This window comes from Rhinatrema bivittatum, chromosome 15, assembly GCF_901001135.1.
Source record: "Rhinatrema bivittatum chromosome 15, aRhiBiv1.1, whole genome shotgun sequence".
Classification (NCBI taxonomy): domain Eukaryota; kingdom Metazoa; phylum Chordata; class Amphibia; order Gymnophiona; family Rhinatrematidae; genus Rhinatrema; species Rhinatrema bivittatum.
The window spans coordinates 10,764,461-10,788,718 of record NC_042629.1 but is presented as its reverse complement, the minus strand read 5'-3'; the positions used below and the strand labels follow the sequence as shown (position 1 = coordinate 10,788,718).

At 46.9% G+C, this 24,258-nt stretch overlaps 1 protein-coding gene across 1 annotated transcript in view; it reads left to right on the top strand.

Moving 5' to 3' along the window:
* CHODL (chondrolectin) overlaps positions 1-24,258 on the top strand; it is a 39,564-nt gene that overhangs the window by 7,380 nt on the left and 7,926 nt on the right. The window contains exon 6 of the mRNA XM_029578903.1: positions 9,318-9,420. Coding sequence (XP_029434763.1) covers positions 9,318-9,420 — 103 coding nt within the window. The remainder of the gene's footprint in view (positions 1-9,317; positions 9,421-24,258) is intronic.

Genomic DNA, 24,258 nt, shown 5'->3' with positions numbered 1-24,258 from the left:
AAGAGAGAACAAAACAATCAGGCCATCTTCTGAAGGCTATGAATATGTACAACCTGACGGTTCTTTTCACAAAGAGAGACATAAGATGGATTTGCCCCAATGATCTTGAACAAAAATTACACAGGGATGAGTCTCTGGACTGATTTGTGGTACTTCAGGAATGAAAATTAGCAGGTAAGAATCAATTTTAATTTCCTGTTCATACCCCAGATCACACAAGTGAGATGTACCAAAGCAACCCTACACTGGGCGGGTCTCAAAAGACCCCCCCACCCGGAGTCTGAACATCCAACTGGTAATGGCGAGAAAAAGGATGCAAAGATGACCACGTCGCTGCTCTACAAATCTCCTGTGGTGAAACCAATTGACACTCAGCCCAAGAAGCTGCCTGCACCCATTAGAGTGCGTATGCAGTCCAACTGGAATCCTTTTTCCCTTGCAAATGTAGGCCAAGACAATCACTTCGCTCAGCCAATGTTCTATCTTGCCCTTGGAGGCCTTGCAACCCTTTCTTGCCCCTCCAAAAATCACAAACATGTGATCCAACCATCGAAAATTGTTGGTGACCTTTAAATAATGCAACAGGACCCAATTAACATGCAAAAGATGGAGCTCCTTGGATTTCGATTCATCCAACCAATTCAGGAGAGCAGGCAGCTCTACTGTCTGATTCAGATGGAAGGAGGAAACTACCTTAGGTAAGAAGGAGGGAACTGTAGGCAATGAAACCCCCTCATTTGAGATTCTCAGAAAAGGCTCCCTACAGGACAAAGCCTGCAGTTCCGAAATTCTTTGAGCTGAATAAATGGCCACCAGAAAAACCACTTTCAGAGTGAGGTCCAACGAGGCTTTCCTCAACGGCTCAAAAGGAGGACCACAAAGCACCCTCAAAACCAAGTTCAAACTCCACGCTGGGCACAACCTACGCACCAGTGGAAGAAGTTGCTTAACCTCCTTGAGGAACCTAATCACATCCGGATGCGAGGCCAATGACCTCCCTCGAAACTTGCCTCAGAGACACCCCAAGGCTGCCACCTGAACCTGTAACGAATTGTAAGTTAAACTCTTAGAAAGGCAGTGCTGCAGAAAGGTCAAAACCTTCCTCTACGCACCAATTGTTGAAAACTCTCCACACCTGGAAATACGCCATAGACGTGGCCAGTCGCCTAGCCTGAAGCAATGTGGAAATCACTGGTTCCATGTAACCTTTCAACCGCAGATGTCTCCTCTTTGTGAGATAAAAGCGATCCACCCGATCTGAGAAAATAGGACCTTGTTGCAATAGCCCCTGCAGATGAGCTAATCTCAGGGCTGAACCAGATCCACGAACCACAGACGACACGGCCACTCTGGTGCGACCAGCACCACTTGACCCGGATGCTTCTCAATGTGTTGTAACACCAGGTCTATGAGAGGCCACGGAAGAACCAGAATGTCTATGCCGTCGGCTCTGACCTCCTGCCTGCGACTGAAGAATCTTGCCACCTTGGCATTGCTCCCGGACGCCATAAAATCCAGACCTGGAGTGCCACACCGGGTGCTACATTCACTTTCTGCAAATCGAGAACGGCGCCCTGAAGGCGCTCCAAAATAGCACAAATTGCTTGCTGTCTTCCTCCTGATCCACAGCGAGAGATCATGAATGCCTCCGTGATGGGCCAAGAAAATTCTAAAGCATAGCTGTCTATTACCTCTAGGACCCATTGATCCGAGGTAACCCAGGTCCACTTCTTGTAGAAAAGCAATAGACGACCTCCTACTACTATGTCGAGAGAGTGGACCCCGTAGGCGTCATTGAAAGGACTTAACAGCCCCAGCCCTTTGGCCAGAGCCCTCTCTGGGATTCCTAGGGGGCTCCTCGAAAGGACTGCTGCTGCCCAGAACTCTGCCTCTGGGGCCCCCCCCCCACCCGGGGTAGAAATCTTCAGGGAACGAAAACGGCGACCTTTCTGAAAAAGGGAACAAGGCGTAACGGTTTTCCGAGCCGCCTTCCTATCCTCTGGCAGCTTATGGCCCTTGGATTCTCCCAGCACCTTGATCAACTGCTCCAAGTCCTCCCCAAACAGCAATTTTCCCTTAAGGGGAAGATTACAGAGCTGTGACTTGGACTACATGTCAGCTGACCAATTTCGTAGCCATAACAAGCGTTGGGCTGAGACTGCTGCAACCATGCTCCTGGCCGAAGTCTGGATCAAATTGTAAAGAACATCCGCCACATACACAGTTCCGGCCTCCACCTGGGCTGCCTAACTATCAGCATCAGTCGCGGCTGAAAACTCCCCTGGACCCAACGCAAACACGCCCTTTGTATGAGGCTACTATAGATTGCAGCTTGCAAACGCAAAGCTGAGACCTCAAACATGCACTTCAGATGAATCTCCAGCTTACAATCCTGCATGTCCTATAAGGTTGCTGACCCCACCACCAGGATTGATGTCTTCTTGGTGACCGTCGACACTGAAGCATCCACCTTGGGCAGCTCCAACAGCTGAAGCACTTCCTCAGTCAGAGGATACAATTTTGCCATAGCCCTGGCCACCTTCAGGCATAACTCCGGGAGATCTCACTCCTGGCTTACCAGTTTTCTGACCTTCGGCAGTGGAAAAGCTGTAGGAGAAGACAGGAGACCATCCAATACCGGGTCCACCCCCTCATTGCCTGATTTCTCTTGGACCAGTTTAATTCCCAGCTCCTGCAGAACATGGGGAATAAGCGGCCAGTTCCTCCTTACAGAACAGTTGCACCACATGGGGATCACCCCCTTCCGCTACCAGAATCTCCTCTGGATTCCCATGTCCTTATCTACCCCCTGATTGAGATCCACCAGGTTCCCAGGGTCCATAGGCACAAACCAGGGATCATCATCCGGTCCAAGTCCCCTGAACCACTATGATCTTCTGGATGATCCAGTCTGAGGTGGCGGAGAAAGTCTCCAGACTTCGGAGCAGTACAAACCTGAGGGCTTGCAGATCGTTTATCCCCCATGCTCTTCCTGGCCAGGAATGCCTTGTGCATAAGGAGAACAAATTCTGTGGAGAAACCCACATCCTCCTCCTCATCAGACTCAGGGCTGGCTTGATCATCCCCCCCCCCCCCCCAACTCCTGCACTGAGGTAAAAAAAATGGCGACAACGGGGGAGGGGAATCTCCATGCCCTGAGTCAGTTCTCCTTCTGGCCTTTGCTTTCCCCTTAACTGCAAGACCCTCCAAATCCCCTGCCAAGTCAGTCACAGGGCCCCGGGATCGAGTGGTTCTGCATCCCCCCAAGGAAATTTCCCCGCCTGAAGTGGCATAAAGCCACTAAATTAAGCTGCCCCCGAGGTCGCCCGCACGAGTGGCAGCTTTTCCCTCACTGCGATTCAGCCGGCGATGCCATAAATAGACATGTGTGGTTGGGCCTGCACTTCACCGCGCAGTTGTGACACATGAGAAAACTAAACAGAGACAGGCAAGCTAGGTAAAATAGCCACGCAGCTCAACCCTTGACTCCCAAAGCTGATCGCTGTGAGTTGCGGACCCCAAATGCTGCTTCCCCAGAGCCAACCTGCCAGGAAACAGCCAAACGGTGCTGCTCAGGCTCTCTCTCTTTTTTTTTTCTGTAAACTTCTTAGAGGCAGGAGCAGCTGAACCACTAAGAAAAACCACAGCAGAAAGTCCAAAAAACTCCTAAGGATACTTTCCTGCTGCTGGAATCTAGGAATAAGCCTTCAGGGACGCAGATTGAACCAGGATCCCTGGCTGTCAGCTCCCTGGAACTGCTGCAGGTCAAGCTGCTCAAGGATTTCCAATTCCCCACTGAACCTGAGGGATGGCCCACGAAGGAACCTAACACCTCAGGGAGCATCTCCTCTTTGCTAACCTTTCTCAAATCTTTTTTTTTTTTAACTCCAGACTGCAGGTTTGCACATCTACCATCTGCTGGAGAGAGAGAAATACTGAGGGACTGCAGGTGGCACTCTAGGTTATGTAGCAACACCTCAAACTCTTTGGTTCTCTGTCTCCATCTGCTGGTAGGGTTGCAAAACCCACTTGTCTGGACTGATCTGGGGTTCAACAGGAACAAAAGTATTAACATATTCACACACGATTCCAAACAGACTTTTAAATCGCTAGGAGCTGATGATTAGATTGGGGCACAATTTATAAGAGCATACCCATTTGGTAATTTATTTTGTAACATTTTGTAGAACGTTCTCATCTTTCATTTTCTGTCCAGTTTCTCTCTCATTCAGGGATTTAGAATGTTTTCAGTTTCACAAAAGCTATAAGGAATATATGTTTTGTATTTTGAAGAGTTTGTTATTGGCTTATGTATTGTTGTCTAGAGGGACTATTAGACATTTGGCTTCTCTGTCTGGAAGAGTCATTCACACTAAAGCTAATATATACTGTCAAGCTTTTGTGTCTGGAATTCTGTATATACAGTGGCTTACAAAAGTATTCGACCCCCTAAAAAATAGCATTACAAATGACACTTACACAGATTGTTACAGACAGTATGTATTTTCATTTCATTGCTAATCACTGGATCATACAATAAAACTGAGAAGCAGCTGGAAATAACATTTTCTAAGAGGAAGTTTAAATTATACATAATTTCAGTTCATTAAGGGTCCTATTTTCCACTCAGATTGACCAAGCCAGGCTTTTCAGCCACATTAAAGGACAAAATGAGACAAACATGTTTCCTAGTGGGTGCTTTTGGATTTCTTTGACGTGAGGTGTGGGAATGAGGGCAGGAGAAGATCAAAATCCCCTGTATAAAAAAAAGGTCCCCTTTTGTTTTACTACAGAGTCAGGCATAGAGAGGTATAAAGAGGACAAAAATCAAATGTGGCATCAACAGACTGGTGATCCAGTGTGCTGAAACATTTTTTCTTAATATTGGTTGAGTTGTGGGTTCCAATCCTCTCTATAACAGATAGTATCCTTTTATTTCACAGGTATAAATAAGTGGTAAAAACCTGGATGGCTGGTCATGAGCTGAGTGAGATAAGAGCCTGCTTTATAAAGCAGGGGTGGTGGGTTTAAATCCTTTAGTTGTGGGTATTTAAGTGCAGAGTCATGGAAAGAGAGTTACAAGGGATAAAACCCCAGAGCAGCTGAGTGGTGGCTCATGGAGATAAGAACCTGCTTTATAAAGCAGGGTTTATAGGTTCAAATCCTTTGCTATGAGGAGCTCCTAACTAGTTTTAAAATGGAGTTGGAGAAAGAAAAGGATAAGGGGTAAAAACCTAGACTCACTGTAGCCAACTGACTGGTGGCTCAGCAGCTAAAATGGATGACTCAGAGGGCTGTAATTGAATATAGGAGGTCATGGGTTCTAGTCTATCTTAGTCAGAAGCTAGGTGGGACTAGAGCAGGTGTGTGGGTGGAGGAGGAGGGCGTTAGACCTGTGTGCCAAGTATATCCAGTTAAATCCTAATAAGTATTAAGAGCCACCACCATCTGGGGATTTTACTATGAAAAATGGCCAACATTTTACTAAAACTACCTGCACTTGGACTAACACCCTCTGCTAGCAACTAGGCTGGAATTCAGGTTGTTACTGACTTGGTGGGGGCTTGAATCCACAGCCTCCATGTTACTAACCCAGGTCTCAACTGTTGGTGTAGGGAGGCTTTCTCAGTAAAGAATTTTTAGAACTTATATTTGTTCTTGTCTGGGAGTAGAGAACATCATCAGGGGATCAGCTGCCTTCCAGGAGCTTCTGGTGGCTGATTAGAAGCCAGCAGTCTAAAAGCTCAAATTCAATCTCTGGTTTATTTAAACGTTGTTGATATGATTTTTTTTTTTACTCTTGGCCCAGTATCTAAATGTCCTCTCTCAACAATTAATGTCACTCTGGAACTTGAAAAGGTACAGAGAAGGCCAACCAAAATGAAAAAGAGAATGCATCAGATCCCCTGTGAGGAAAGGCTAAACAGTTTAGTGCTCGAGCCTGAAGTATAGAGTGAAGTGTAATTTATTTTATTTATTTATTAAAATATTTGTATTCCTCCAATAGTAACAAAGTTATCCTGAGCAGATTACAAGTTTCACATAAAATACAATAGTAATCAAAACATTACAAATAAAAAACAACAAACATGAATCCACAATATCTTAGTTAAAAGCAGAAAATTATTTATCACTATACTATGATACTTTTGTTTTAGTTGCTACTATACTTTGTTACTGAGTTCAAACGTTTCTTGTAACTATACTTTTCTAGGTTCAATTTGTACATTGTTCTATTGTTATATGTAAAGCCCCTCCCTTCTTTTGGGCATCTCATTGTTTTATGTAAACCGGAGTGATTTGTATTTGATACAAGAACCTCGGTATATAAAAATTAAAAATAAATAAATAAATAAAAACAGAAGGCTTTTGTTTCTTTCTAAATGCTTTAAAATCAAACAAGAAACCAAATAAAATCAAATAAAATCTTAAGTGCAACGGAAGGATTATTTTCCCTTTTCACTGGTACTAGGATTAGGGCACACTTCCTGAAACTCAAAGGTAGCAGTTTATTAACAAATTGGACCAGTATTTCTTCACTCACTACACAATTAAACTGTGCAATGTGTTGCCACAGGATGTAATGAAAGCAGTTACTGTAATTGGGTTAAAAAAAGTTCCTGAAGGAAAACTCCATAAACCATTAGCCATGAACTGTAACATAGAAACATAGAAATGATGGCAGAAAAGGACCAAATGGTCCATCCAGTCTGCCCAGCAAGATTATGGTTGTAACTACTGGCCATATAAGCCACCTTTATAATTATCAGTTTCCCAGACTGTTAAAATCAGGGCCTTGTTGGTTGCTGTTTTGAGTTCAATTTCCTGTTACTTCTTGCCACTGAAGCAGAGAGCAATGGAGTTGCATCAACATCATAAAGGCATCAACATCATAAAGTTGCATCAACATCATATTGGTTAAGGGTAATAACCACCATATCAGCCAGTTGCTCCCATGCTTATTCATTTTCCCAGACTGTGCAATTCAATGTCCTTGTTGGTTGCTGTGGTTGCTGTCTGAATCTAATTCCCCTTTACCTGCTATTAAGTTCACTTAGAGAATAGCCACTGCCATTAGCAATGGTTACATGGAATAGACTTAGTTTTTGGGTACTTGCCAGGTTCTTATGGCCTGGATTGGCCACTGTTGGAAACAGGATGCTGGGCTTGATGGACCCTTGGTCTGACCCAGTATGGCATTTTCTTATGTTCTTATGTTCTTATGTTCCCTTTTCCTCTTTTCCCCCTGCCGTTAAAGCAGAGAGCAGTGATGGAGTTCCATCAACAGCATAAAGGCTTATTGGTTAAGGGTAGTAACCAGCACACCAGCAAGTTACCCCAATGCACTCTTTTCTTCATTCACATCCTCTAGCCTTAAGGGATCCACATTGTTTAGCCCATGGCCCTTTGAAATGTTTTTCTGTTTTTGTCTTCACCACCTCCTCTGGAAGGGCATTCCAGGCATCCATCACCCTTTCTGTGAAGAAATATTTCCTGATATTGGTTCAGAGTCATCATCCCTGGAGTTTCATTTCATGACCCCCTAGTTCTACTGATTTCTTTCCAACAGAAAAGGTTTGTCATTGATTGTGCATCATTAAAACCTTTCAGGTATCTGAAGGTTTGTATCATATCTCCCTTGCACCTCCTCTCCTCCAGGGTATAGATATTTAAAACATTTAACCACTCCTCATAAGTCATTTGATGGAGACCCACCACCATTTTGGTCACCCTTCTCTGGACCGCCTCCATCCTGTCTCTGTCCCTTTTGAGATACGGTTTACAGAACTGAATACAATACTCCAGGTGAGGCCTCACCAAGGTGCCGTACAAGGGCATTATTACCTCCTTTTTCTTTTGGTTATTCCTCTCTCGCTGCAGCCCAGCATTCTTCTGGCTTTTGCTATTGCCTTGTCACATTGCTTAGCTGTCTAGATCGCTAGACACTATCACCCCCAGGTCTCTCTCTTGTTCCATGCAAAACAACCCTCCCCCCCCCCAATCACATACAGCTATTTTGGATTACCACACCCCAGATGCATGACTCTGCACTTCTTGGCATTGAATCCCAACTGCCATAACTTCATCTTCCGTTCAAGCTTCCTTAAATCACGTCTCATTCTCTTTACTCCTTCCGGTGTGTCCACTCTGGTGCCGATCTTAGTATCATCCACAAATAGACAAACTTTACCTTCTATTCCTTCCGCAATGATGCTCACAAAGATATTGAACAGAACTGGTCCCAACACCGATCCCTGTTTCACTCCTCTTAACACCGTTTTCTGTTCAAAGCAGGTTCCATTTACCATCACACGCTGCCTTCTATCCGTCAACCAGTTTGTAATCCACGCCACCACCTTGGCACTCACTCCCAAGCTTCTCATTTTATTCGTGAGTCTTCTATGTGGGACCGTATCAAAAGCTTTACTAAAATCCAAGTAAATCGCAACAAGCACTCTTCCCTGATCCAATTCTCTAGTCACCCAATCAAAAAAATCTGTCAGATTCGTCTGACAGGACCTTCCTCTGGTGAATTCATGCTGTCTTGGATCGAGCAACCTACCGGATTGTAGATAGTTCACTATCCTTTCCTTTAGCAGAGTCTCCATTAATTTTCCCACCACTGAGGTGAGGCTAACCGGCTTGTAGTTTCCAGCCTTCTCTCTGCTCCCACTCTTGTGAAGCGGGACCACCATCACTCTCCTCCAATCACTCGGCCCTACACTGTATATATGAACTTTAGTGTCTGGAAGAGTGTGTGTGTGTGTATATAAACACACACACACACACACACACACACACATTCATATATATTACCTTTAGTGTCTGGGAGAATGTATTGTTGCCAGAGGATGTGGGTAGTGTAGCTGAATTTATTAACTTAAGTGTCTGGAAGAGTGTGTGTATACACACACATACATACACACACATATATATTAGCTTTAGTGTCTGGGAGAATGTATTTATATATTAGCTTTTGTGTCTGGCAGTCTTTCTTATTAACTTTTGTGTCTGGAAGAGGTGCTTATTAACTTTTGTTTCTGGGACACAAAAAGTTGTTTTCTATTCTTCAAAGCTGTTACTAAAAAGCTAGCATGGGTCTTAGCTTTTGTGTTTTCTATTCAAAAAAGAATTGGGTTGTATTTTTAGTTCAGAAGTGGGTTAAGATACTTCTGATTCCCAAAATGTCTCTTATGTTAGTGTGGTGCTCTCTCACTGTGATCAAGGTGGTGAGGGTTATATAACACAAAAGTTAATGACTATTAGTGACAAAGTTGGATTAGACAGTGATAAAATATTATCATCTTTCTCCATAGGTATAATTCCAAATTTAATTTATGTAATTATACCAACTATCCCTTTGCTTTTGCTGATATTGGTGGCATTTGGGAGTTGCTGTTTCCAGATGATTCATAAGAGGTAAGTACAATGTATTTGGAATCTTGGCATGCATAAAAAAGTCTGCTTCCGGTCTCAGTTCCAGGTCCAACTTCTCTTCATATTTCTTGACTTCAACAACTCTTCAAGTTGGGCACAGGCTGTAATGGGCAGCTACATACAAGACGTGTTAAAATATCAAACAAATACAATTTTTAATGCACAACACAAAATCCCAAAGTAGGTAGCACCAACAATGAAAAAGAGAAAAGAAAATTGGTTCTTACCTGCTAATTTCCGTTCCTGTAGTACCACGGATCAGTCCAGAGTCCTGGGTTTATGCATCCCTGCCAGTTCTAAGCTTTGTCCTTTCAAGACCTCTTCCTTCAAATTTCGAGTTTAGGGGTTTCATTAAGGACAGTGCTCTTTTGCCGAACGTAGTTTCTGCATTTCATGTGAACCAGACAGTGGAGCTTCCAGCCTTTCCATCGGAGACGGAGAAAGTTTCACTGACACTGCTGATAAACCCTAGTGCCACCTGCAGTTCCTCAGTATTGATCTGTACCCAAGCAATAAAAAACAGTTGCAAAAACCAAACTAATGAAAACTTTCTTAAACTGTATGAAATCTTTCTTAAACTATACCAATAAAATGGCCTTCCATAATAAAAAGAACTGAGCGGCTGACTCTCCACCTACTTAAATCGGGCGGGTTCTGGACTGATCGAAAATTAGCATGTAAGAACCTATTTTCCTTTCCCTGTATGTACTCGGATCAGTCCAGACTCCTGGGATGTACCAAAGCCCCCTACTTAGGGTGGGACCTGGAGAGTCCTGCTCTCAGAACACTTTTGACAAAGGAAGGAGAACCTGGATCTCCCACATCCAAACAATAGTGTCGCACAAAGGTATGTAGCGCCTTCCAAGTCGCTGCCCTGCAAATCTCCTGAGAAGACACCAGCTGCGCTTCCGCCCAGGAGGCCGCCTGTGAACACGTAGAATGATTTCACAACCTCCTGTAATGTAAGTGGACCCAATCGCCTCTTTCAACCAACGCGCAAAAGTAGCCTTAGAAGCTTTGAAACCTCGCTTTGCACCGCTCTACTGTTATAATTAGTGAGGTTTGGGTGGACCCTTGGACACTTTGCTAGCTGACCACACCCACGGGGGGCAGTCCCGTGAGGGGCCACAGGTCAGGCTCAGCTGAGGACACTCAAACACAGAGATTGATCTTTATTTAAACAATGTGTAGCCACCAGAGGTGGCAGTGATGAGTAGTTGAAGTAGCCCGGCTGGGCTAGTATCCCTCAGGCGCTGGAACAGCGACTCCTCCGGTAGCAGTGCTGTAGTGGAAAGAACTGAGAATAATGAGTACAATGGAATGTGAACAAGCCCCAGTATGGAGAACCCCAGGATAGGAAGAGCAGGCCCTCGAGGAGTGAGTACCTGGTCCCTGAGAGCTGAGAGGCTTGTGGGTAATGTACTCAAACAGCGGTTCCACGTAGGAGATGGCACCAGGGCTGGAACGGAGGCAGGCCCTCGAGGAGCGAGTACCTGGTTCCAGGGAAAGCTCTGAGGTGGAGATGGTAGTACTCACTGGTGTTGAAGATAGTGAATCCTTCCAAACAGAAGAGAAGGTAGGAGCAAGCAGCAAGTCAGGGAACATGGGCCGGTTTCCTGATAGCGACCTGAAAAGCAAGTGAGGCCCCCGAGGAGCGGGTACCCCGTTAGCGTTAAGAATCCAATGAAGATTGGAGGCAGAGTAGCTGGATATGGAGAGCGAATCCCATCCGTAGAATTCCCCGTTGCTAACTCCAGGCTAGCAAACAGTATAGGCTTTAAATATCCGGGCAGCGTGACATCATCACAGGGGGACGCCCCTGAGGTTCGCGCCAAGTAGGAAATAAGAGCGAGGGCTGCGCGGCGCGCACGCCCTAAGGTACAGATGGAGCATGGCGGGAGGCAGCGCCCAAGCCGGTCTGGGGACGCCGGAGAGGACGGCAGACAGACGTCGCGGCAGCCAGGCGTCCATTAACAGCAAGAGGAGGAGCAAAAGGAAAGAGGTAGGAGGAGTGCAGCTGTCGGGAAGGGACGGTTGCAACATCTACAAAACAAAAAAATGTGGTTGACCTCCTGAAATCATTCGTCACCTTGAGATAGTGCAATAGAGCTCGCCGAACATCTAACCGCTTGAGTTCCTTCGCATGTGGAGTGGATGCTTCTACCGATGGGAAGGCTGGAAGCTCCACTGTCTGGTTGCTCCACTGTCTGGTTCACATGAAATGCGGAAACTACTTTCGGCAAAAGAGAAGGCACTGTCCTCAATGACACCCCTAAACTCGAAATTTGAAGGAAGAGGTCTTGAAAAGACAAAGCTTAGAACTCGAAATTCTTCTAGCCGAGCATATAGTGACGAGAAACCCCAGTTTGAGTCAAGTCCTTCAGTGACGCTCTCCGCAGGGGCTCAAAAGGCGCTGCAAACAAACCTCATATGACCAGATTAAGGTTCCAGGATAGGATAGACAAACACTTCTTACTGGAGGATGCAAATTCTTTGCTCCTCTAAGGAACCTAACAACATCCGGATGAGCGGAAATAGCGGAACCCTCGATCTTACTATGAAGGCAGCCCAAGGCTGCCACCTGCCCTCTAAGAGAGCTAGGAGACAAGTCTTTAGCAAAACTGTCTTGAAGAAATGATGAAATGATGAAATGGCCGAGACGGAGGACTTGAGAAGTCATACTCCATAAGCAGCGTACCAGGACTCAAACACCTTCCATACGCTAACGTAAGCCATATTCTGGCTTTCAATAAGGTGGTAATGCCAGTTTCAGGATAACCTCTACTCCTTAACCTTCGCCTCTCAAAAGCCACACTGCTAGACAAAAGTGAGCAGTCTGGTCTGAAAATATGGGGCCCTGATGAAGGAGACCCTCCAGATGCCCAAAGTGAATCCACTGCCAGGTTGATCAGATCCGCGAACCACGGATGCCGCGGCCACTCTGGAGCAACCAATACCACCTCTCCACGATGTTTTCCTATGCAACGCAACACCTTGCCCACTAATGGCCAGGGGGCAGGGGGGAAGACATAGAGAAGGACCCCTTGCAGTCAAGGTAGAACTAGTGCGTCAACTCCTTCAGCCCCGTGCTGACGTTCCGACTGAAAAAACGAAACTCTTTGGCATTTTGACGAGTCGCCATGAGATGCACATGAGGAGAATCCCCATCGATCTTGAATGAGTTGCATCGTGGAATCCCATAATTCCCACGTGCCCAGGTCTAACTGAGTTCGACTCAGGAAGAACACCTGAACGTTTTTGACCCCGGCTATGTGGGATGCAGCTATGTGCTCCAGGTGCCTTTCCACCCAAAGAATCAACTGTTGTACCTCCCGAACTACTGCTTGGCTCTTGGTTCCGCCCTGCCGATTGATATAAGCCACTGTGGTTGCATTGTCTGAAAGAATCCTTACTGACTGACCTTGGACTAATGGCAGAAACTCCTGCAAGGCTAAATGGATCGCCCTGGTCTCTAACCGGTTGATAGACCAAGCAGATTCTCTCGCAGACCAAGTACCGTAGACCGAGTGCCACTGACAAACTGCACCCCATCCACAAAGACTGGCATCAGTAGTAACTATCGCCCAATCCGGAACCTTGAGATCCACCCCTCGAACAAGATTGGAAGTCTGAAGCTCTCGAGGGGCAACGATATTTGAAATTCCTCGGATATCGGCTGCCAATGAGTGAAAAGCACCCTCTGCAAGGGTCTCATGGCACCAACTCCAGGGTGGAAGTCATTGAGCTCAGTAACTGCAAATAATCCCAGACCTTGGGAACATGTAACTGCAACAACCAGCGAACCTGACTCTGCAGTTTCAATACTCTCTCCTCTGAAAGATACACTTTGCCAACCAAGGTGTCGAACTGAGCACCCAGATATTCCAAAGATTGTGTCGGGATCAACTCTTTGCCACGTTCACTACCCAACCGAGGGACTGGAGAAGATCAAGAACCTTGTGAACTGATTGGGGACAAAGGGCCTCTGACCTCACTCTGATTAGCCAGTTGTCCAGATATGGGTGCACCAGAACACCTTCCTGCCCCAGCGCCGCTGCTACCACCACCATCACCTTGGTGAAAGTGCACAGGGCCGTGGCCAGGCCAAAAGGAAGGGCCTGAAACTGAAAAAGCTTTCCCAGAATCATGAAGCGGAGACAACGCTGTGAGTCTGGATGGATGGGAATGTAGAGATAGGCCTCAGTGAGATCCAGCAAAGCCAGAAACTCTCCCTTTCGAATCACCACTATCACTGACTGCAAGGACTCCATCCAGAAGTGTGGCACCTCGAGCACTACATTTACCTTTTTCAAATCGAGAATTGGATGAAACATGCCCTCCTTCTTCAGGACCACAAAATAGATGAAATATCTTCCCTTGCGAACTTCCGCCGAGGGAACTGGAATTACTGCCCCCAGATTTTGGAGATGATCTAGGGTCTCCCCTACCGCTGACTGCTTGCTCACGGGACCACAGGGGGAAATTAGAAACAGTTTGCGAATGGGCTGAGCAAATTCTAAATCGTAGCTGTTTCTAACCACACTGAGAACCCACTGGTCCTGTGTAACTCTGGTCCACTTGTCGTAGAATTGAGACCTCTTATAATAGGAATGACGAAGTGAACCAGCCTCGCCTCATTGCGAGGACTTATCTTCAGCCATAGACCCTCTGGCAGCTCCTTGGAATGGCCTCCGGCACCCCGAAAGGACTGCCCCCAGGACTGACCCCAAGGAGAGAACTGCTTCTGAGAACTGGGCTTGGCCCTCTAGGGTCTAGATCTCCAATTGGAGCGAAACCGAGACCACACCTGAAAAAACCTTTGGGCCTTAGGCTTATCCTTCAAGAGACTGCATTAGCTGCTCAAGATCCTCCCCAAATAAGAGGCGACCTTTGAAGGGAAGCGATCCTAACTGTGCTTTGGAGGAGACATCCATGGCCCAGTTACGCAACCAAAATAATCTTCTGGCTGCAACAGCCGAAGCCATTACCCTAGAGGAGGTACGCACCAAATCATAAAACACATCCGTCCCATAAGCCATGGCTGCTTCAATCCGACCAGCCTTGTCTGCGTCCTCCCCTGACTTGGGCAGTCTCTCCTGCAAGTGCTGCACCCAGTGGAGGCATGCACGTTGCATAAAACTAGAACAAATAGTGGTCTCAAGCCCAAGGCTGAGACCTCAAAGATTCCGCTTGAGATGGATCTCCAATTTGCGATCCTGAACGTCTTTCAAAGCCACGGAACCTATCACCGGGATAGTCGTTTGCTTGGTGACCGCGGAAACCACAGCGTCCACCTTAGGGAGAGCAAAAAATTCCAATGCCTGCTCCAACACCGGATAAATCATTGACATGGCCTTCCCCACCTTGAGACCAGATTCAGGAAAACACCATCCTTCCTCCACCAATTTCTTCACTGATATGTGGTATGGTAGGAGGGCTGCGCACACCATCCAAAACAGGATCAGCCCCCTCCAAATCGGACTCCTGCTGAGGGATTTTAACCCCCAGGACCTGGTAGGCCAAAGGCAATAAAGTCTTTAGTTCGTCCTTCCAAAAAAGGAGAACCACCCTCGGTCATCCCCTCAGGGACTGAGGCGAGCAAACTGTCCCCTGGGTCTGGCTCTCCCATCCTCGGATCCACCGGGTTGACTGGGACATCCTGATCAGGGTTCTCCCCAGGAACCTCGAGCGTAATGTCTGACTCCTCCTGACCGGTACCCGAAGGAGGACTGAGCAACCGCTGGACCTGGGAGGTTTGACTGAGCCTGGAGCCATGCTGCCTGGGGAGCCCTGAAGGGCTTTTGGCCTGGTGGACAGGCAGGGACCTGGAAAACTGAGCTCTGCACTCTACTTGCTGCCTTGCCAAATAGGCATCATGCAGCAGCAGGACAAAATCCAGAGAAAAAGGCCTCAGCAGGTCTCCCTCTCCCTGCAGGGGGCTGGGAACCAGCAACCTATGGCTTACTTCTTCAACCCCATCCCCCTGATCGAGGCCGGAGTTGAAACAGGCCAGGGGCAGGTGTGGGGGAGCATCCCCACTCAACCCCCCCCCCCGTGGTGCGGGAACCGCCGCTGAAGAAAACAAAATGGTTGCGATGAGCCCACTCCGCCGTCAGAGAACCCCGCACAAAGGCCCTGCCGACTGAGCCTCACTCGAGCAGAGCCATAGGCCCTGCATGCCAACCCGCGGGTCATTGCACCAGAGAGGGGGACTACCTGTGCCAGAAATAAACCTACCTTACTCCGAGATCAGACCCCCACACTGAAGCCTGAAAGGAAGAGGATGCCACTCGCACAGCAAGCCTTGCCTGTGCTCAAAACTTCTGCTTCTGGCTTTTTTTTTTTAAACAAAAACTTTATTATGGAGGCAGCAGCCTAGACCTGAAATATAAAAGAACAGAGTGCCTCTTTTGGAGAAAAAAAAGGGGTATCAGAGCCTGCAGCCGCCAGAGCGGGCTTGTGACGGGGAGGAATCTGGACCATCAGATTTACACCCCACGGGTGCATAGGTCAAGCATAAAAAGAGGTCCTAGACCCCTGGCTTGCCCGCCTCGACTGGTCAGGGTAGAACCCCTTAGGATTCCAAAAAGCAAAAAAGACCCCCAGGAGGAAGGCTCAAAAACAAAAACTGTCCAAATCACAAATTGCAGGTTTAGCACCATCTACCATCTGCTGGAGACAGAAATACTGAGGAACTGCAGGTGGCAGCAGGGCTTAACAAGCAGTGTCAGTGAAACTTTCTCTGTCTCCATCTGCTGGAGACAGAAATACTGAGGAACTGCAGGTGGCAGCAGGGCTTAACAAGCAGTGTCAGTGAAACTTTCTCCGTCTCCATCTGCTGGAGACAGAAATACTGAGGAACTGCAGGTGGCAGCAGGGCTTATCAAGCAGTGTCAGTGAAGCTTTCTCCATCTCCATCTGCTGGAGACAGAAATACTGAGGAACTGCAGGTGGCAGCAGGGCTTAACAAGCAGTGTCAGTGAAACTTTCTCCATCTCCATCTGCTGGAGACAGAAATACTGAGGAACTGCAGGTGGCAGCAGGGCTTATCAAGCAGTGTCAGTGAAACTTTCTCCATCTCCATCTGCTGGCAGGGATGCATAAACCCAGGAGTCTGGACTGATCCGGGTACATACAGGGAACAAATATTCACTGTAACGAATGCATAATAAGTATCATTATTATAAGGTGATCATGACTTCAAAGTGGTATATCAGAATACTGTGGGCAAACAATGGTGTAAGTTTTAATCATTGACCCTTTTTCTTTTTTTAAACAATTTTATAATGCACTTAAACATGGGTACATTTTTAAAGCCTGGCGCGTGCAAATACCGGGAGATACGTGCGTGGCCGGGCCGTGCGCATGCCAAGCGCATTTTTGAAACGGTCAGGCCATGTGCGTATGTGCCAGTACACGTGGAAGTGCCAGGGTCTGTGAAAGGAGTGGGCTGGGGCCGGGAGGGACAGCAGCCATTAGGCCCTGACCCGGGGAAGCGCGCGCCTGCAGCCACCCGGTGCCTGGAACTTACTCCACCTCCGAAGACAAAGTAAGTTTTAAAACAAAAAAAAAAATGTGAGTTGAATGGGGATTAGGGGTCGGGGTGGAGAGGGGACAAGGGGGGATAGGGAAGTTTCCTCCCAGTCGGCTCCTTAATTGGAGCGGACAGGGAGAGAACTGGGAATGGCTGGATTGGGTCACTGCAAGTTTTTTTTTTTTTTTTACATTTCCCCCTTTTGTGCGCGCGAGATGCCACCCACCCGCACATGTTTGTGCCAATATAAAAATTAGCCACGCAGGTGCGCGTGGGTATTGTATTTTATAAAATTGGCTTGTCTTTTAAAATCTACCCCATTGTGTATTAAATGCAAAGACTGTGTCTCCTCTTTTTACATTAGCCATACTAAACACAATCAGACAGTGTCCAGACCTGTCTGATAGAAAATAGAAGCTGCATCAACACCTCTAAGATCAAAACTTCTAAGCCAAGTTTAAGTGCATTATAAAATAGCTAAAAAAAATATAGGTGGATCAATGATTAAAACTTGAAGATGATGGTTGTCCACTTGACAATGGAATCTGACGCTGCAGTGTTACCATGTGGATCACCTTATAATAGTGAAAGTTTTGTACCTTCTATAAGTGATGCTTTAACATCAACAACCATTCTTCCAACTCCGCCCCCCCCCCCCCCCCATTTTGAACCAGCTGCAAATCTTTAGGTAGTCTGAAAAATAGCTAATTCCCAAATTTCTGTTCTATCAATGACTAATTGTAAACATGATACTATTCTCACATTTTTAATTTTGCTTTTAAGCATTCAGAAAACCTCTAAACAAGTCAATCAAGAGATTCTCTCTTTTTACTCAATAAAGGGTTTGGCTGTAGAATAGAAACAAGGGATATTGGGGGTTATGCAAATACAGCACTGCATAAATTCATTCTTGAAAAGGATGGAGCTTTCTACCCTTTTAATGGGAATCACAAAAAGTTCTATAAAAGCTGACGGATCTGAGCCAGTTCCAAGCCAATCCAAAATAACGGCCGAGGAGGCCGACCAAGCTTACCCCTTCCGGCTTTGGTCCAACACGCTCCAGATCCCCGGGGCTACTGCGACGACGAAAGGCCTACCCCTGCACTCGGGACGCCATCACAGCGGAAGCCCCGCCCCCGACGTCCTCTAGACATGTGCGGTGAAGTCAGCCCTTCTTTTAAAGAAGATCAGCACAGGAAGGCCGGCTTACCACCACTGTTCTCCGCCCCTTCCTGGAGGTATTTAGCCTGCCCTTGTTTGCTAGCTCATCGAGTTAGCAAGGATCGTGTTGGAAGCCTCTGGTCTGTGCTACTCTGCCACTTCCTTGCTGCCGCTGGAAGTTCTTTCTGCCCTTCGGGGTATCTGGGTACCCGCTCCTTGGGGGCCCTTTGCTTTCTTTCAGGTGCCTTATTGGGATCAGATACTCGCTCTTCGAGGGCCTTCTCTTCCTGCCTTGGTGCCTGTAACCATCTACTTCTGCCTACTGGAATCGCTACCACACAGCTACCATCTTAGTGAGTAATCTAACTTGTCAGTCTGTCTCATCTACAGCTTTGCTGCTGTGGGAACCTGCAACTGGACTTCCCTAATCACCTCTGTGAGACGGGTCTCCTCTACCGAGGATCCCTGGACTGCTTTCTCTGGACTGCCTCACTACTGCCACCTCTGGTGGAACTCATCAGCTGTTTAATAAAAGACAAATCTCTGTGTTTGTGCATCCTGAGTCTAGCCTGGTACTGTGGTTCCTCACATGGCTCCTCTCTGAGGACGTGGTCATCTCCACAGTACCTCGAGAATCCACTCAAACACTTCTAAAACATAACAGATTGCTAACTCCATGGATTTGGCTCAGCTCACCGCATTGCAGGCCATCCCAGGTCTGGCCCAGAGAGGCTAAGAACATCAAAGGATTCTGGAAACACTGTTGATGGCTGTAGACCATCTGAATGCTCAACTAGATTCTCAAGCAGAGGAATTGAAGATACTCCAGTCTCTACCTGGCCTTATTCAGACTTCCTTGGAAATAGTGATGACGGACGTCCAGCGTTTAACCCTTCGTCAGGACGTCCTGAAGCAATTCTATGCTTCTACTTTGGTAATTAGTTCTTCCGCTCCCTCTGGATCTAATCATGAGGTAATCCCTCTCTCTAACCCACCTCGCTACTGCGGAGATGCAAGACGCTGCCAAGGTTTTTTAAACTAATGCCATATGCACTTTGCACTTCAGCCCGCATTGTTCCCAAACAACTTGGTAAAGACTACCTTCATTCTTTCCGTCCTGGATGGAAGAGCCTTGGCAAGGGCTTCACCATTGTGGGAGCACTTGGATCCCCTACTATCCAACTTGTCCCTGTTTGTTTCAGCCTTTAAGGAGATTTTTGAAGAACCCGGCAGGATTCCTACGATGGGATCCAACCTGCTTCGCCTCCGGCAAGGGTATCAGTTCCTCGGCAAATACGGTATAGAATTTTGTACCATGGCTATGGAGTTAAATTGGCAGGGGAACTGTGTTAATGCCATGTTCCTGGAAGGATTGTCCCCACAGATCAAGGACAAACTGGCAGCGTGGAAACTCCCCACTTCCCTTGAGGCCCTTATAAACCTCATGGGTAAGAATGATCGGAGACTTCAAGAACAAGCGCAGGAGAACCATGCAAGACGAGGTGGTTGTGTCTCTCCTTCTGTTAGAAAACCCTGTTTCTCCTGGAGAGGAACCAATGCAGTTAGGTCGAGCCCATGTTTCGGCAGCTGTAACCACTCCTCACCCGCAACCAGGATGTGTTGGGAACTCCAGATCCTCCATACTCACGCTCCCAGAACTAAAGAAGAAGCTGTGGTGTCCAGAGAATGTGGAGGTTGTTAACCGCAGTCTTACGGCGGCCTCACCCTTATTCCTGTTGCCTGCTTCTCTGGAGTTGTCTACTTCCAATAACCTCACGCAGGCCTTGGTGGATTTGGGCGCCGGAGCAAATTTCATTCGGCAAGACCTCGTAGAATATTATCAAATTCACACCTCACCAGTGAATCCTCCATTAGTTCTTTCGTCAGTGCACAGATACCCTCTTCCCAGGAAGGTCACTTGTGTCACTCAGCTGTTACCCTTGAAGACTGGAATGAATCACATCGAACATCTCTCCTTCTTCGTCCTACCCGACGCAGTGAGCCCTATAATCTTGGGGTTACCTTGGCTGCAAAAACATTGGCCGCAGTTTGATTGGTCCTCTCCCGATCAGATCCAATGGGGACCATTCTGTGCAGAATCTTGATTAAAAATTTTCTGGACTTCCCAGGACCACGTCTGGGTAGTCCAACACAGGAAGGCCGGCCTACCATCACTGGTCTCTGCCCCTTTCTGGAGGTATTTATCCTGCCCTTGTTTGCTAGCTCATCGAGTTAGCAAGGTTCATGTTGGATGGAAGCCTCCAGTCTGTGCTACTCTGCCGCTGGAAGCGCTTTCTGCCCTTTGGGGTATTCTCTACCTGGGTACCCGCTCCTCGGGGGCCCTTTGCTGTCTTTCAGGTGCCTTATTGAGATCAGGTATTCGCTCCTCGAGGGCCTGCTCTTCCTGCCTCAGTGCCTGTAACCATCGACTTCTGCCTACTGGAATCGCTACCACACAGCTACCATCTTAGTGAGTAATCTAACTTGTCAATCTGTCTCATCTACAGCTCTGCTGCTGTGGGAACCTGCAACCGAACTTCCCTAACCACCTCTGTGAAACGGGTCTCCTCTGCCTAGGATCCCTGGACTGCTATCTCTGGATTGCCTCACTACTGCCACCTCTGGTGGAACTCATCAGCTGTTTAATAAAAGACAAATCTCTGTGTTTGTGCATCCTGAGTCTAGCCTGGTACTGTGGTTCCTCACAGGGCTCCTCCCTGAGGGCGTGGTCATCTCCACAGTACCCCGAGAATCCACTCAAACACCTCTAAACCATAACAAGAAGGGCTCACTTACTAGAGCACGGGGTTACCAAACCAGTCAGGTTTCAGGATACACTCAATAAACAAATATGAGGCTTTATCTGGTTAGGTGTATGAGAAGGTCTGAGGTGAGAACCCCTGCTCTAGTTATAGAACTTCGGATAGTAGAAAGACTAGGGGGCACTCCATGAAGTTAGCATGGGGCACACTTAAAACTAATCGGAGAAAGTTCTTTTTTACTCAACGCACAATTAAACTCTGGAATTTGTTGCCAGAGGATGTGGTTAGTGTAGTTAGTATAGCTGTGTTTAAAAAAAGATTGGATAAGTTCTTGGAGGAGAAGTCCATTACCTGCTATTAAGTTCACTTAGAGAATAGCCACTGCCATTAGCAATGGTAACATGGAATAGACTTCATTTTTGGGTACTTGCCAGGTTCTTATGGCCTGGATTGGCCTGTTGGAAACAGGATGCTGGGCTTGATGGACCCTTAGTCTGACCCAGTATGGCATTTTCTTATGTTCTTATGTTTTTATGTTCTTAACTTTTTTGATTCTCATGAAAAGGGTAGAAAGCTCCAGCCTTTTAAAAATGACAGTCATACAACAGGGAGCCTCTTTTGTAAAGAAAGAAATTCAGATGACTTCCAGTTACCTCTCCAGAGGTTTTCTGAATGTTTAAAAAAAGGAAAAACTGGTTCTTACCGGCTAATTTTCATTCCTGTAGTACCACAGATCAGTCCAGACTCCTGGGTTTTGCCTACCTGCCAGCAGATGGAGACAGAGAAAGTTTAATTGACACTGTACATAACCCAGTGTGCCACCTGCAGTCCCTCAGTATTGACCAGAACCCAAGTCAAGATGACAGAAACAACCATACATTTCTGATCAAACTTCTAAGCAAACTCCCTCCCCTCCAATGAGCCAGAAGAAGGTGAAGTTGCCCAAAAAGACAATGGAAACCATTTCCCAAATTTAACATAGGCGATCAGCATTGAAAACCTCCAACAACTCTGCACTATATGTATAAAGCAACAGTACAAGCAGTGGACTCTCCTCCCCCAGTAAATGGGTGGATCTCTGAACCGATCTTTCAAACTACAAGAATGAAAATTGCCAAGTAAGAACCAATTTTCCTTTCCCTATATGTCCAGATCAGTCCAGACTCTTGGGATGTACCTAAGCTCCCCTTAACTCGGGTGGGTCCTGGAGAGTTTGGCTCATAGAACACTCTCACTAAAGCACATGGAAGCTGGAGCCCTGACATCCAAGTGATAATGCCTAGGAAAAGTGAGCGACTTCCCAGTAGCAGCCCTGCAAATTCATGTAGAGTCACCTGTTGTGACTCAGCACAAGAGGTTGCCTAAAAACACGTCAATTGTTCTCCTAAACCCCCGGCACTGCCCACCCTTTACAGATGTGAGGCGACTCGATTGCTTCCTTCAGCCACTGCGCAATTGTAGCCTTAGAAGCCTTACCTCCTTTCTTTGGACCACTCTACAGTATAAAGAGGTGATCCGATCTACAAAGAGTTGATCTGATACAATAATACATGACTCCCATCCAAGAGCCTAAGCTCCCCTGCGTGAGGCATAGAGGAATCCAAATCTGGAAAAGCTGGAAGTTCCACTACCTGACTAAGATGGAATGCCAAGACTACCTTAGGCAGAAAAGAAGGCACCAGCATAAAGATACCTCAAATCCAACATCTGTACGAAAGGATCTTGATATGACAGCACCTGGAGCTCCGAAATTCTCCTGATTGATCAAATAGCCACCAAGAAAACCCCTTTAAGAGTCAAGTCCTTAAACGTAGCCCTCTTTAGTGGTTCAAACCGAGCTTCACATAGTTCTCTAAGGACTAGATTCAGATTCCAAGATGGACAAATGTTCCGTGCCTGAGGACCCAAGGTCTTAGGTCCCCGATGGAACTGTATAACATCCAGATGTGCAGACAGAGGATAGCCTTGCACCTTATCCCAGAGTCAACCCATGTCACTACCTGGGCTCTCAGAGAATTAAAGACCAGTCCCTTGACCAGAACCTTCCTGTAGAAAAGCCACTGTAGTCTGAACAGGCTAAGGTTGCACTCCATAATCAGCAAACCAGGACTCGAAGATCCTCCAAATTCGCACATACACCGAGGATGTAGAAGGTCACCTACAGTGGAAATAACTGCTTCAGAATATCCCTTCCATCTCAGTTATCTCCTCTCAGAAGCGAAGTTGCAAGACAGAAGACAGCCACCTGACCCGAAAATATTGGGCCCTGGTAGAGAAGCGTTGACAAATGTCTAAACCTCAGTGGCCCATCTATGGTCATGTTGATCAGATCTGGGAACCATGGTCAATATGGCCACTTTGGAGCTACAAAGAACACATTGCCCAGATGCTTCTCTATCCACTGTAATCCCTTGTCCTCCAGAGGCCACGAAGGAAAGACAAAAAATCTCTTCACAGCAGAACTAGAGCATTGATTCCTTCCGTACTATGTTCTCTTCGATGGCTATAAAACCGCGACACCTTCTTGTTCTCTTTGGATACCATTAAGTCCATATGGGGTATCTTCCGTGAATGAGACACATCACTGCCTCCGACAGCTCCCATTCTCCAGGGTATAACTTTCTGCAGCTGAGAAAATCCGCCTGAATATTGTCCACATCAGCAATGTGAGATGCCACTAGCAACTCCAAGTACTGCTCTGCCCAGAGAATAAACTCCTGGGCCTCTCGAGCCACTGCCTGTATCTTTGTTCCACCTTGACAGTTGACGTAGGCCACCGATGTTGCACTGTCCGATAGGATCCATACTGGATGGCCGTGTAACCATGGCAGACATGCAAGCAATGTGAAACACACCGCTTTTGTTTCTAACTGATTAATAGACCATGAGGCCTCATGTTTTGACCACTGGCCCTACGCAAAATGATCTTGACACCCTGCCCTCCATCTGGAGAGATTTGCATCGGTGGTGACTATTACCCAATTTGGAACCTCCAATTCTGCAACATGCTCGAGATTGGTGCAAGTAAGCCACCATAAAAGACTGTCTCTAGTTTCCCCCTCTAATGGAAGAGGAAGATGAAACTCTTTCAGTAATGGATTCCACGGGAGATGAGCACCCTGCAGAGGCCGCATATGCCCGAACGCCTAATGCATTAATTCCAATGTTGATGCCATAGAACCTAGGACCTGTAAATAGTCTCAGACCCTGGGCACTGAAAGCTCTAGCAGATGCCAAATCTGACTCTGCAATTTCAGCAATCTCTCTCTGTGAGAAACACTCTCTCCGCCAGCGTGTTGAACTGAGCTCCCAGATACTCCAGAGTTTGAAAGAGTTCTAAATGGCTCTTTGCTAGGTTCACCA